The following is a 14,575-nucleotide window of genomic DNA, read 5'->3' on the forward strand; positions in this document are numbered from 1 at the left end:
CTAGGCTTATTTATTACCTTTATTTAGACAACTTTCAAGTTTCCTCTTCAGACCTAGTCTATTTCCAAATCTTCACTCCAAAATATTGCTACCTGTATATTCAAACATTGCAAATTGACTTCTGGTTCTAAAATTCTATAAACAAGGGCACCTGGGTGGCTCACTTGGCTAAGCATCCAACTCTTGATTTCACCTTAAGTCATGATCTCATGGTTTGTGACACTAAGCCCTGCATCAGGCTCTGCACTGACAGTGTTAAGCCTGTTTGGGATTCCTTCTCTCTCTGCCACTTCCCCACTTGTTCAAGCATACTCTCTCTCAAAATAAATAAACTTGAAAATAATAAAATTCTGTAAGCCAATTTTAGAAATTATTTAGCTTGTTTTAGAAAGCATCTTTAGGTCAAAAACAGCACTCAGTAGCTTTCCTCTGAAATCAGCTTTGATGCCAATCTGCCCAAGTTTTCCAATGACAGCCTCTTTCTTTCACTCAGACCTAAACCCTTTAATAATCTGAGATTCTCTTTCCCCCCATCTTACGAAGTCATTACGTTGTGATGATTTTTACCTAGACAATGTCTACCTCACATCTAGTCTTTTCTTTCAATTCCCATCAATACTACTACCTAAGCCAGACCAATTATCACCTTTTCTCATATCCTTGCATTCAGTCTTACCTCCCTCATTCATTTACTATGCTAGGTACAGGAATTCAAAAACACAATAAAAACATGGTCCCCACTGCCAACAAGATCACTTGAGGAGGTGAAAGACACTTCACTCACCTTTCTCCCTCGACACTTATAGCCTAACCACCATAGTCTGCCTAACAGACCTGCAAACTCCACACTTGGCTCTTATCATTGCCTAGAAAACTACTTTTAGGACTCTGTTCAAAAGTAACTTCATCAGAAGACTTTCATAATATTCCCAGAAAACAGCAATACCCATCCCCTATTCTGCCATTCTCTATCCATCTTACCATCACAACAATCACCACATAACAGTATATATTTATGTTTTTTTGTTTTGTTTTTTTTTTTTTTTTGTCTTCCTCCACTGGAATGTTAGCTCTACTGAAGTAGGAACTTAGTCTGTTTTGGTCACTGTTGTATCCCTTAAGACTAGAACAAAGCCTGGCACATGGCAGACACTCAACAAACACTGAATGATAAATGCACGAATGAAAAAAAGGTTTAGTCATTATTGTAACCCTAATCCCTAGCAAAGAATTTCTTGTATGTGGTTTGCTGAGTTCCTTTGTTTATGAGTCAAATTCTCTTACAGCAAAAAAAAAAAAAAAAAAAAAAAAAGTCTTACACATCTTTGTATTTTCCAAACTATGACATTCTGCATGCTTAATATACACAAAGAACTAATATGGACTTGAATTCTGAAATCTCAGTTTTAAGCCTAGCTCGATTCCCTGGGTAAATCTGAATAAATATCTTGAATTTAGTTTTCTTATTTGCTTATAAGATCTGTTCTTAATCCTAAAATTCTGTTATACAAACAATTCAACATAGAAAATCACCTCATTACCTCAATTCTTAAGATTATTTTTAGTTGTAATGTAGAGCATATTCATATTTTCTTTTCTTCTACTATTAGTCTCTGGCCATCATAAGCCCAAATACCTTTGTTAGGAATTCCCCCATCCTTTTTCTTAAATAATTCTGTCCTTCATAAATAACACTATTATAGACTCACCACTGATTTTTGGTAATGGAGCATAAGTTATATTTCTTCTGGTAATGGTGGTCTCTTGTTATGATTAAAGCAACCTCCTTCATCAAGGACTTCATATACAAGGGAAGTTCAAAATCGACTGTGTCAGCTGTTAACTAATGTCATGCATCTGGTGAGACTGCTTGGTGAAGTCTGTGGTTATAAAACCAAAAAAAAGTGAACTGCCCATTAAAAGAATGAAACCCACGACCTTGGCCTCTGACCTCATTAACATACTCTATATCTGACCTAACCATTCTTAATCACCTGAAAAGCACAAAAGAAACCATGTTAACACATCACAATCATGCCAAGTTAGATAAGACAACTGGTTATAGGAGACAGCTCATATACATAAATATTTCAGTATATGGCACTTAATCTTATGACCTATTTAAATAATTTTAATTTTCAGTCTGAAGTAAGAGTTTATTTTACTTGAAATTTCATTTTGGTCAATTCCTTACACAGATACATAAGCCTATATTCTATACTGAAGCATGACTAGGATCTGAATTAAGACATAAGAACCATATAACAAATACCTTTTTTTTTTCTATAGTTCTATTTCTAACAAATCACTGATTAGGGTATCATGCTGTTCAGTATCAAGCCACAGGAAAGACTGATAATAATATTATGGAAACATCAATCTCCATGACTCATAATATCTACCATACATAAAAATGTAGTTAGCAACTGTTCTTTATGTTTTAGCAACAATATACTGCCTAAATGCCAAAATATGCACCCCAGCCAGAAAAATCAACATTAGTTACAGGAGAACAAAGCTTTGAGTTAAATAAAATAGATCACAGGGTGCCTGGGTGGCTCAGTTGGTGACTGAGCTTTTGGCTCAGGTTATGACCTCTAGTGAGGTTGAGTACCGTGTTGGGCTTTGGGATGACAGCTTGGAGCCTGCTTTGGATTCTCTGTCTCCTCTCTCTCCCTGACCCTCCCCGGCGTGCACGCTCATTCTCAAAAACAAACATTTAAAAATCAATAAATAAAATAGATCATGTATCAGATATTTTTCAAAGTACACATTAGGTAATGCACATACAAATTTTAAAAGGCTAGGTATGACACAGATCAATTTTTAATATAAAAACATTAGCCTCATTCAATGACAATAACAAAATTAAGAGTATCTGTATTTAAATCCTAATATGTCCCACTGATTAGCTATGTGATCTTAGAAAAATTACTAACCCCTTCAGAGTCTCAGTTTCTTCATTTCTAAAAACAATAATATCTACCCCACAGTATTATGAAGAAGATTAAATGAGAGAGCATGTGAGACATCAAGTCAAGATCAGGATAACACAGTAAGTGTGCAAAAACTAATTTTTTTTTCTCTCCACACTAATAAAGTAACCCAAATATGGAAAGTGCAAATTCTAGAACCAGGGAAAAAGGCAAAATCCAAAAGGGACATATTTCCCATTCAGCTACTACTACCCTACAGGTTAACCTAGATTATACAACTGCTTGCTTACTTGTTCTCTGAGCTAACTACCTCTATTTCTATAGTTCTCAATTTTGCCCATGCATCGAAATCACCTAGGAGACTATAAAAAAGTACTGATGTCTGGGGTGCCTGGGGGGCTCAGTTGGTTGAGCATCTGACTTTGACTCAGGTCATGATCTCACAGGTCATGGGTTCAAGCCCCGCATCAGGCTCTGTGCTGACAGCTCAGAGCCTGGAGCCTGATTCGATTCTGTGTCTCCCTCTCTTTCTTTGCCCCTCCCCCTGCTCACACTCTCTCTCTCAAAAATAAATTAAAAAAATTAAAAAAATTTAAAGAAGTACTGATGTCTGCATCTCACCGTCTGAGATTTTAATTTAATTAAATAGGGGTGCAAACTGAGTACTGGGATTTTTCAAAACACCAGAGATAACTCTATAATGTTCAGCTGGTTACCACTGCAATAGTCCATAATTCTGCCAAGATCATTTTCCCAAGTCACAACTCTAAACAGGTTGTTTCTTAGCTCAAAAACACCAAATTCAATGGTTTGACATTACCTTAAAAAAAGAAAAATTCCAAACTGTAAAAATAGTATTCAAGGATTTGTATATGCTGATTCTAACATGGTTGAGTTGTAGTATAGGAAAATAATTAAAGCTTGGCCTGTGGAGCCAAAATGTATCCCAATTCTGCCACTTACTAGTTGTATGACCCTGAACAACTTACTTATCTCTCTGTGTTCTCCTATATTAAATGAGTGTAGTAATACTACCCTATAGGGTTATGAGAAAATTACATAAGTATGCCTTCAAAGAACTTGCGATCTCTTCTGGCACATGATAGAAATTTAACAAATGTTAGTTGCTATTCATTTCCTATAGTTTTATTTTCTACTAATTCCCCTAAAGCAACAAACAATATTGCCTATGATCTTACCCAAGTGCAAGGTACCCTGTGCACAGATGTGCTCTGTGAAGGTAGGTTAGTTTTCTAAACCCAGTAAGTGTTTGACCAAAAAGTAAATTTTAGGTACACACACACACACACACACACACACACACACACACACACTCATTTCCCCTCTCCTTTTCTTCATTGCTCCATCACTATTGTTTTTACCATATTAGACTTCTGAAGTAGTCTTAAGTTAATGAAAACCTACTAAGGTGATCTGAGGTCTGGATAAAAATCCTTCAATTGCTCTATTCTCCTAGACAGTTGAACAGGTAGAGATTTTCTTGAAATTTTAATCAAATTTCATCTTCATGTGTCTCTAACATGCTAAAATTCTAATCCTTCACATTCTAATCTGAGGTTTGATGGAACTCTCAGCTTATTTTTCTAAAAAGCAAGAAGAAATGTAAGATTCTTAATGGACATAATTTTTAATTAAGAGCTAAGTGTAGAGCAGTGGCTTTAATTATATTGTTTATAAAAAACTTAGGAGAAACAGGAAGTAAAAACATTCATGAAAAATCTCCAAACCACACTTTTAAAAACTGAATGACTAAATTATTTACGGATATTGAATAAATTATAAATTTTTAAGCCAGCTTTCCTCCTCAAGTCTAGTTTAGCAAAATAAATAGCTTTCTTTTTTGTTTATTTGTTTATTGGGGGGGGGACGAGCAGGGGAGGGGCAGAGAGAGAGGGAGAGCTGTCAGCACGGCTGATGTAAGATTTGATCTCATCACCATGAAATCATGATCTGAGCTGAAATCAAGAGTCAGATGCTGAACCTACTGAGCCACCCAGGAGACCAAAAACAAATAGATTCCTATTGGGTAAATTACATAATCTATTTACTTGTGAGTTAGTTGCCTTAATCATTCTACTTTTGCTTTTTAAACTATGGGCATGTCACAACTGCCAAAGATCTTAATAGGAAAGATAAGTTAAACAGTGCTGCTGTTCTTTTGATTTTTTGGTCCCGATTCAGCCACCACCTCAGCCAATCTACATACAGAGAACACAAAACCAAAAAGAAAGTAACCAATTTATTTTGCAAATGGGAACTGAGTTACTTACCGGTGAAATAACCAATACGGTCCTTGAACCCATCCTTAAAAGTAGATAAATGAGAAGCAACCTCAGACTAGAAAGAGAATACAGTACCACAGACGGAGGTAAGACCAGGGGTCTGACAGTAGGAGGGAGGGTTGGAAGTCATCTTCCTGTGCACTTTTCTCTCACTAGTAATAAGCAGACCATTATCTACCCTGTCTTTACTACCAGGGCAGAACATGATTTAATACCAACCAGAGACATTAAACACAGTTCCAAACACTTTTTTTTTAAACTGTGCATGTCTATAGAGTTGTAGCATGCACAAAACAACACATGCAGGCAAAAAGGCTGACCACTATCTCTCACTGCCCTTTTCCCCAAATGAATTGATTACAACTAGGGAGGCAGAGGAGATGGACAGAAAAGTTCCCTAAGAAAAAGAATATATTGGTGGGAGGAGCAAATGAAAAATAATGAAGCAATGATTTTAACAAGAGATTCTCTATCCTAAGACATATATTCCTAGATTGACCAAAAGAGTCCCTAGGCTCTTTCCTTTCTATCTAGATCAGTATCAATCAGATAAAGCAATTAATATTCCTGAGAGAATATTATTTCCAAGGAAGTATAAACTCACAAAAATAATATCCTAAGGAGTCCAAATGCAATGAAAAAGAACTAAAGAATCTCAGCAGGAGAGAGAATTAGTGAACCAAGCCCATCAAAAACTTTAAATAACCATAATAAATATGCTCAAAAAGATGTGAGAGGATACCGAAAAAAGGAAGTCTGACCATACATCCACAGAGAAAACAGCCAGTAATACTGAGTATAAAAATACTATGATGGAATATATACCAGGTTTGAACAGCAAAACATGTACTACAATAAACGAGCTGGAAAAGTGATGAAGGAATTCAACACGAAGGCATAATGAAAAGAAAATATGGAAAACATGAGAGATAAAAGAAGCAAAAGGGCTACATTCCTAAAACAGGAGACCCCTACATAGGACATGATGGATTTTAAAAAGTAACAAAATAGTCTATCTTAAATAATTTTGAAAGTTACACAAAACGGATGAGTTTCTGGAAATTAAAAGACTGTATATAAACACTCTTCCAATTCCCACCCGCAGACATACATACTGTATAAAGATTGGAAAGAAATAAAGTATTATTTGTAGAGGATATGAATCAGACAAATCATTAAAACTCCTGAAGACAAAACACATGTATCTGTAAATGCCAAAATGAAAACAGCAACAAAACAAAAGCTCCTTGAAAGGTACAGCTCAGGGGCACCTGGGTTGCTCAGTTGGTTGAGTGTTGGTTGACTCCTGATACCGGCTCAGGTCATGATCTTGCAGTCATGAGATCAAGCCCTGCATTAGGCTCTGCACTGAGCATTGAGCCCGCTTGGAGTTTCTCTCTCTCTCTCTGCCCCTCCCCTGCTCCTACACATGCACTAGCAGGCTTGCGCTCTCTCTTCCTCTCTAAATAAATAAAAACTTAAAAAGAGAAAGATGTAGATCATGTCTTAATGCTAGGTACAATTTTCAAATAGTCAAAGTTTAACTTGGTCACCACTCCCTCATTCCTGAAGGCCCTATCATTTCTTCTTCCTACCCTGTTCCCAACCCCCGTCACCTTCTGGATCCCTCTTTTCCTATCAGGTAACAGTCAATTATTCTTCTTTAAAGTGCTAGTTCCTAAAGGTTTAATTGAGGAATTCTCAAACCTTTGGGTCTCCAGATCCCTTCACTCTCCTAGAAATTACTAAAGACTCCAAAGACCTGTTGTTTATGTAGATTATACCTACTGATATTTGCCCTATTATAAATTAATACGAGAAATTCACCATCTCAGCCAAGTGATGAAACTAACATCAGAAATGACAAGTCAGGTTGACAGTATATACCCTTGACAATGATGTGATGAAATGGCATTTTACCTTTGAGGTCTCTTCCCCCAAACCCATAAGGACCAGTTTATTTTTATTTTTTTTTTTTCAACGTTTTTTTATTTATTTTTGGGACAGAGAGAGACAGAGCATGAACGGGGGAGGGGCAGAGAGAGAGGGAGACACAGAATCGGAAACAGGCTCCAGGCTCCGAGCCATCAGCCCAGAGCCTGACGCGGGGCTCGAACTCACGGACCGCGAGATCGTGACCTGGCTGAAGTCGGACGCTTAACCGACTGCGCCACCCAGGCGCCCCAGGACCAGTTTAATTAGAGAAAAACAGACAAATCTCAATTGAAGGACACCATGCAAAATATCTATACCAGTACTCCTGAAAATTGTCAAGGTCATCACAAACAAGGAAATCATAGCCAAGAGGACCCTGAGCAGACATGACTACTAAATATTATGTGTTATTCCAGATGGGATCCTGGAACAGAAAAGGACACTAGGTAAAAAACTAAGGAAATCTAAATCAAGTATGGACTTTAATTAATAATGTATCAATCTAGATTCATTAATTATATCAAATGTACAATAAATGGGTTAATAATAGAGGAAATTGGGTACAAAGTACATAGGGACTACAATTTTTCTGTATGCCTAAAGCTATTCTAAAAAATAAAGTTTATTTTAAAAAAACTGGTTAAGAAAAGAATTAAACTAAGAAAACCTGAAGACTAAGAATACACAAGCACACACTCCATTTCACTAGCCAGCAGATTATGACCTCATCACCTCACATAGTCTCTGGAAAAGTACACCATATACTCATGACAGAATGAGAAAAAGGGCAAATAAAATCAAATACCATTGTATTACTCAAAAAATTATTCTAATATCACAAACTTTCTGAAAGGGTCTTGAGGAGTTTCATAGTCATGTAAACATACTTGGACAAGTTCTCCAAACATAAAGGAAATACAAAAGATTGCTGGGTTAGAATTCTGCTAATGTACTGTGTAGATCACTGTTTATTTTTCTTTTTCAAAGATAACTCTTTCTCTGACTCCCATTAGAGTTTATTACAGTTCCATTATATCTGCAAAATTTTCACATATTATTCAAGCTTCTAATAAGTACAAGAATATTTAGCAAATAAAAAAGAAGATATAATAAGAATCTAAGTATTCATACAATAAGAAATAACTAAGTGAGGGGCACCTGGGTGGCTCAGTTGTTAAGCATCTGACTTTGGCTCAGGTCATGATCTTGTGGTGAGTTAGAGCCCCACATCGGGCTCTGTGCTGACAGCTATGAGCCTAGAGCCTGCTTTGGATTCTGTGTCTCCCTCTCTCTGCCCCTCCCCCATGCATACTCTGTTTCTCAAAAATGAATAAATGTTAAAAAAAAAAAAAGAAAGAAAGAAAGAAAGAAAGAAAGAAAGAAAAATAAATAACTGAGTCATATTTTCCCCACTCAGGAAGTTCAAACATTACAAATATTTAAGTACTAATTTGTAACTTTCATAAGTTAAAGAAGATAATAAAGCATAAAGTATACTTATCAAATTGTTTTATCCTTTTAAAAACTGTCTCCCTTTAGAAGTTTCAATAAAGTTGTAAAATGGCAAAAAGATTCATAGTCTAGAAGACAAAATACCTAACAAAATATAGGTTGGCTAGTTTGTTTGCTTGAAAAGTATGGACTAGGAGCGCCTGGGTGGGTCAGTCACTAAGCCTCAGAATTTAGCTCAGGTCATGATCTCACTGTTCGGGAGTTCAAGCCCCACGTGGAGCGCTGTAGGGCGCGGAGCCTGCTTCTGAGTCTGTGTGTGTGTGTGTGTGTGTGTGTGTGTGTGTGTGTCTCTCTCTCTCTGCCCTTCCCCCACTCACACTCGGTCTCTCTGCCCTTCCCCTACTCACTCTCTCTCAAAAGTAAGCATTAAAAAAAAAATTAATCAAAAAAAAAAAGTATGGATGAGTCACAGTTATTCTCTCGAGCCCCCATTTTTGTCAACCAGTTAGGATATTAATTTATACCTTAGTGAATTAACATATCTAGGCAATGATCATCAATGGCTGCTATTAATACAAGAAGAATGACTAACATCATATGCCTCCTGATGGTAACACACAATACCCTTAATGTATTCTTGTCAAAAAAAAAAAAAAAATTTAACCTGAATTTGAGGAAGCCGTTCATTCTAATGACCAATTTGCAACAAACGTAAGAGACTGATGAACACATGAAATAATCACCATGGGGAAATCCACATTGTGGGAAATTTAACAAGACAAACTACCTTATTTATGTATTTCAATAAGTTGAAAAGGAAAAGTTAAAAAGAGATGCAAGGGAAACTTAAAAGATTAAAAAAATCTCAGTGACTTATCAACCAAGTCCAACATAAAAATTATAAAAAAATATTTAGGAGACAATCAGGAAAGTTTAAGCATCGATTAGTTATGTGACTAAAGAATTACTCATTTTTAGGATTCTAATGTTGTTTATGGTTAAAGTTTACAGAAAAGTCTTTAGATTTTATAGATACATACTGAAATACTTACAAATAAAATGATTTGTCCATAATTTGCTCCAAAAAAAATATGGAGTGGGAAGGTGGGACTATAGATGAAACAAGACTGACCTGAAATAATAATTGTTGAAGTGATGGGTACATGAGGATTCATTATATTAGTCCATCCTTTTCTAAATATATTTGAAATTTTCTATAATAAAAAGTTCAAGATAACACCATTCATGAATGTGTAATTAAAATACAAATTCTTATACTTAGCAAGCAGCTATTGGAAAGAGACAGAGCTGTATTAATATGAGAGAGAATGAGTACGTACATGACCAACTGGTGACTAAAATTTCTAGTTATTTTATTATTTCATAGAAGAAGATCTCTGGCCAACTAATCTTTGACAAAGCAGGAAGGAACATCCAGTGGGGGGTAAAAAAACAGTCTCTTCAGCAAATGGTATTGAGAAAATTGTGCATCAACATGCAGAAGAATGAACCTGGACCACTTTCTTACACCATACACAAAAATAAACTCAAAATGAATGAAAGACCTAAATGTAAGACAGAAAACCATAAAAATCCTAGAGGAGAAAACAGGCAACCATCTCTTTGACCTTGGCTGCAGCAACTTCTTATATGACGTATATCCGGAGGCAAGGGATGAATGAAGCAAAAGCAAAAGCAAAAATGAACTACTGGGACCTCATCAAGATAAAAGTCTTCTGCACAGCAAAGGAAACAATCAGCAAAACTAAAAGGCAACCAACAGAATGGGAGAAGATATTTGCAAATGACGTATCAGATAAAGGCTTAGTATCCAAAATCTATAAAGGACTGAACAAACCCAACACTCAAAAACAAATAATCCAGTGAAGAAATGGGCAAAAGACATAGACACTTTTCCAAAGAAGACATCCAGATGGCTAGCAGACACATGCAAAGGTGCTCAACATCACTCATCATCAGGGAAATACAAATTAAAACCACAATGAGATACCACTCACACCTGTCAGAATGGCTAAATTAACAACTTGGGCAACAGATGTTGGCAAGGATGTGGAGAAAGGGGAACAGTATGGAGAACAGTATGGAGGTTCCTAAAAAAATTAAAATCAGAGCTACCCAAGGCCCAGCAATTGCACTACTAGGTATTTATCCAATGGATTAAAAAAAAAAAAATGCTGATTCGCAGGGGCACATGTACCCCAATGTTTAGAGCAGCACTATCGACAATAGCCAAAGTAAGGAAAGAGCCCAAATGTCCACCAGCTGATGAATGGATAAAGAAGATGTGGTGTATATATATACAATGGAGTATGTTACTCGGCAATCAAAAAGAATGAAATCTTGCCATTTGCAACAACATGGATGGCACTAAAGTGTATTATGCTAAGCAAAATCAGTCAGAGAAAGACAAATACAGGATTTCACTCATATGTGGAATTTAAGAAACAAAACAGATGAACATAGGGGAAGGGAAGCAAAACCAAGAAAAACAGAGGGAGGCAAACCATAGAGTCTCTTATACAGAGAACAAACTGAGGGTTGCTGGAGGGGTGTTGGATGTGGAGGTGGGATAGATGATGGCCATTAAGGAGGGCACTTGTTGGGATGAGCACTGGGTGTTACATTATGTAAGTGATGAATCACTAAATTCTAATCCTGAAGTCATTATTACACTATATGCTAACTGGGATTTAAATAAAATTTTAAAAATTAAAAAAAAAAAGTTTACTAATATTTTAAAAACCAGTGCATGCAATTTTTAAGAACACTACTAACTCATACTGACATGCTGCTCATATTTTCAAAGAACTTTCCGGTTTCACTAGATCATACTGTCCCTATCAAGTAGTCAGAATGAGTATGCCTGCCTATATATTTTTCTATTGTAGTAGAATATTTGCCTCAACATTTTAGGAAGAAAAACGGAGATTCTGAGAAAGTATAAAGCCAAAATTACTGAATAGCCTAGGCTTTTTTCAATGTTTTATTGCCTCTCCTGCCTTGTATTTACCTTCTTGGAGAGAAGGGTTAATATAGCTAGTTATATCAACAGTAGTAGCTTTTATTTATCGGATATTTATAATGTCTCTGACTTTGTAATAGGCACTTTATAGATATCTTATCTCAATTATAACTTAAAACAACTCTAGAAGGTAGATATTACTATCACCTTTATATAATAGATGAAAAAACTGAAAACCTGGAGAATTTAATTAATTACCCAAGTTATACAACTAAGCAACCGAGGTTAGATTTTAACATGCAGCTAAATGTCTACAGAGCCCATGTTCTTATCCACTTCTCCTAGATCTAATCAGTAACCAGCTTAGGCTGTGCAGTTCAAAGGTGATATTTTATAAATAGGTAATTCAAAAGTAACTCTCAAGATTAGTTTCAAAAACAGAATATTTCAGTAGTTTACAATGAAATTATTGGTAGTATTACAATGAAATTATTGGTAGTATTCTCCCTAAAATAAGCTACAATATTTCACAGAAGCTTAATGAAGACAAAGAAAATTGTCTCATTGCTTTTTAAATATCTTGCTCAAACCTCTCAGTATCAACAGGAATTAGATTAAAAATGAATAAAACTTTATTAATACAGCACCAGTGTTCAGTAAAGAATTTAATACTACCTGTTTAGATATTAGTTTAAAAGATAACAAATTTAAAGCAATTCTATTCAGAAAGACAGGTACGGAGTCAACACATTAGTGGCAAAGTACTCAGAGACACCTCTTAAGCTGTGAGCTCTTAGAGAAGATAATTAACCTCCAGCTTAGAGCCCATTTCTCTATCTATAAAAGTAAGGATAAACAAATACCTACCTTTAATGGCTGTTGTGAGGACAGTCTGACAAAGTATACACTTAGAGAATAGCAACTGTTGTTACTACTGGCATTTTTATTATCACTAAGAGATTAAAAATATTTCAGCTAAAAGAAGTTAAGAAAGCCCATTAGTTTTAAATAAAATATTTATGGCAGAGTAAACATGTTCTAAGAGAAGGCTTTAATCTTAACTTTTTGCTGAAATCAGAGCGAAAATAAAATAAGCTACCATCAGTTTTCCTTTTATAATCACTGTGATAATAACCTTCATAAAACAAATTACTTCCAGGTCCATTTTATTTTCTATTAACAAATTATTTTAAAGTTTAACTTTTTGTGACCCTTTAAGAAACTAAAACAAGTTTAAACCAGAAATCCAAAAAAGGCTGGGAACAAAGTAACACAAGTAAACAAAAGTGCATTTTGCTATCAGTCATTAGACTATTCTTACATTTGAGCCTGAACGAAGGACATTCACTAAATTAAAATTTATAAACATCTCAATATAATAGTGGCTTTCAATTCCACAGCAATATGAAACACACAAAAATCGGCCTCTGCATTAACCCAAAGAACCTACCATCCCAAGGGCTGGAACCAAGTCAATATAAGTAAGCAGAGAAAGATATAGGACAGAAATATCAGAAAACTGGGTTATGCTTCAATAAGTTTTAAAATATGTCATTTTCATATGAGCATAGGAGTTAAAGTGTTACTTTAAAATTCTTTTAAGTTTGTTTTAAATACATTTTTAAAATAAAACGATGGCTTGTATCAAACACTTTACAGCTAGATGATAGTACCTTATTATGCTGTATTTGAACCACTCACCAAAGTTTGATCAGGTTCTCCATCAGCCAAACCTGCATCCATAGTGAAAGAAGGTAAGTTTACGCTTCTCTTTCCATTAATCTTTAGCCATCCTGTAAATATGGAAATCCTAGAAGAAAAAAATTACATGTATTAGGACTAGTATAAAACTGTGATAAATGAGAAAAAAGAAGGATTAAGTATTTTAGGAGAGAGAAATTATTTTAGGCTGAGGTAATTGGGAAATCCAATAATGGGAAAAACAGATTTTGACATGGGCCTTGAAGAATAGTGAAGGTTCAGAGAAAAATGGAAGAAGGACAGACAATATTCCAAGTGAAGAGGCATAGCAAGAGCAAGGTTACAGGCATGAGACTGTTCAATGTTTAAAAAGATGTTTAAATCTACTTTACAATTAAGGAAATTAAATGTTCTTTTTTCATGATTATATTGGCAAAAACTTTTAAAAAGTGTGCTAATATCCAACACTGACAAGAATGTAGGAAAACAGGTATTCTCATACTTGTGTGAGAAGAATATAAATCATAACAATTTTTAGAAAGATAATTTAAAATATGTACACTTTAATCCAGTAATTTAGAGTCTAATAATTATGCCATATGTACTTGTTTATATAAATGCACAAAGATATATAAATACATCCAACAAAGTAACAGATATGATGGGAAGAACTGGAACAACCTTAATGTCAATCATTAGGAGTTTGCTTAAATTATACTACATACATACAATGGAACATCATGCCAGCAACTTCTAAAAATGAAGAAGGTGTTTTTACATACTCTTTATGTATTTACTTCATATAAATTAGAGAGAAGGCCACATTAGGTGGAAAAGGCAAATTACAGAACATTATTGATAAAATACTCTGCATTTTCCCAATTTTACAATGAATATGTATTACTTCATAGTTATTTTTATTTTGAAAGTCTTACAAGCACATCTTTATCACAAGTCTTTTTCTTCCGAACTTTGTAAACAAAACCTCCAAGTTGAAGTCTTTTTTTTTTAATGTGCATTTATTTTGAGAGAGAGAGCAAGCACAAATGGGAGAGGGGTAGAGAGGGAGAGAGAGAATCCCAAGCAGACACCATGCTGTCAGTGTAAAGCCTGATGCGGGGCTCAGATCTCACCAAATGCGAGATCATAACCTGAGCCAAAATCAAGAGTCAAGATGCTCAACCGATTGGGCTACCCGTGTGCCCCCAAGCTGAACTCTTATCATATAAAACTACATATATTCAAAAGCCTCTAATAAACTCTCT

General features: G+C 35.3%; 1 protein-coding gene across 13 annotated transcripts in view; it reads right to left on the minus strand.

The window, feature by feature from the left end:
* Positions 1-14,575, minus strand: part of OSBPL8 (oxysterol binding protein like 8) — a 150,224-nt gene that overhangs the window by 88,643 nt on the left and 47,006 nt on the right. For 5 of the 13 annotated variants that reach the window (XM_049627424.1, XM_049627431.1, XM_049627425.1 and 2 more), the window contains exon 2: positions 13,311-13,419. In XM_049627424.1, the coding sequence (XP_049483381.1) occupies positions 13,311-13,352 (42 nt within the window). In that variant the 5' untranslated portion in view covers positions 13,353-13,419. Of the gene's footprint in view, positions 1-1,709; positions 7,197-9,678; positions 9,759-13,310; positions 13,420-14,575 lie in introns of those variants that run through there. The other 8 variants (XM_049627432.1, XM_049627429.1, XM_049627426.1 and 5 more) reach the window with 5 other exon arrangements.

The sequence above is a fragment of the Panthera uncia genome, chromosome B4 (genome assembly GCF_023721935.1).
Source record: "Panthera uncia isolate 11264 chromosome B4, Puncia_PCG_1.0, whole genome shotgun sequence".
Lineage (NCBI taxonomy): Eukaryota > Metazoa > Chordata > Mammalia > Carnivora > Felidae > Panthera > Panthera uncia.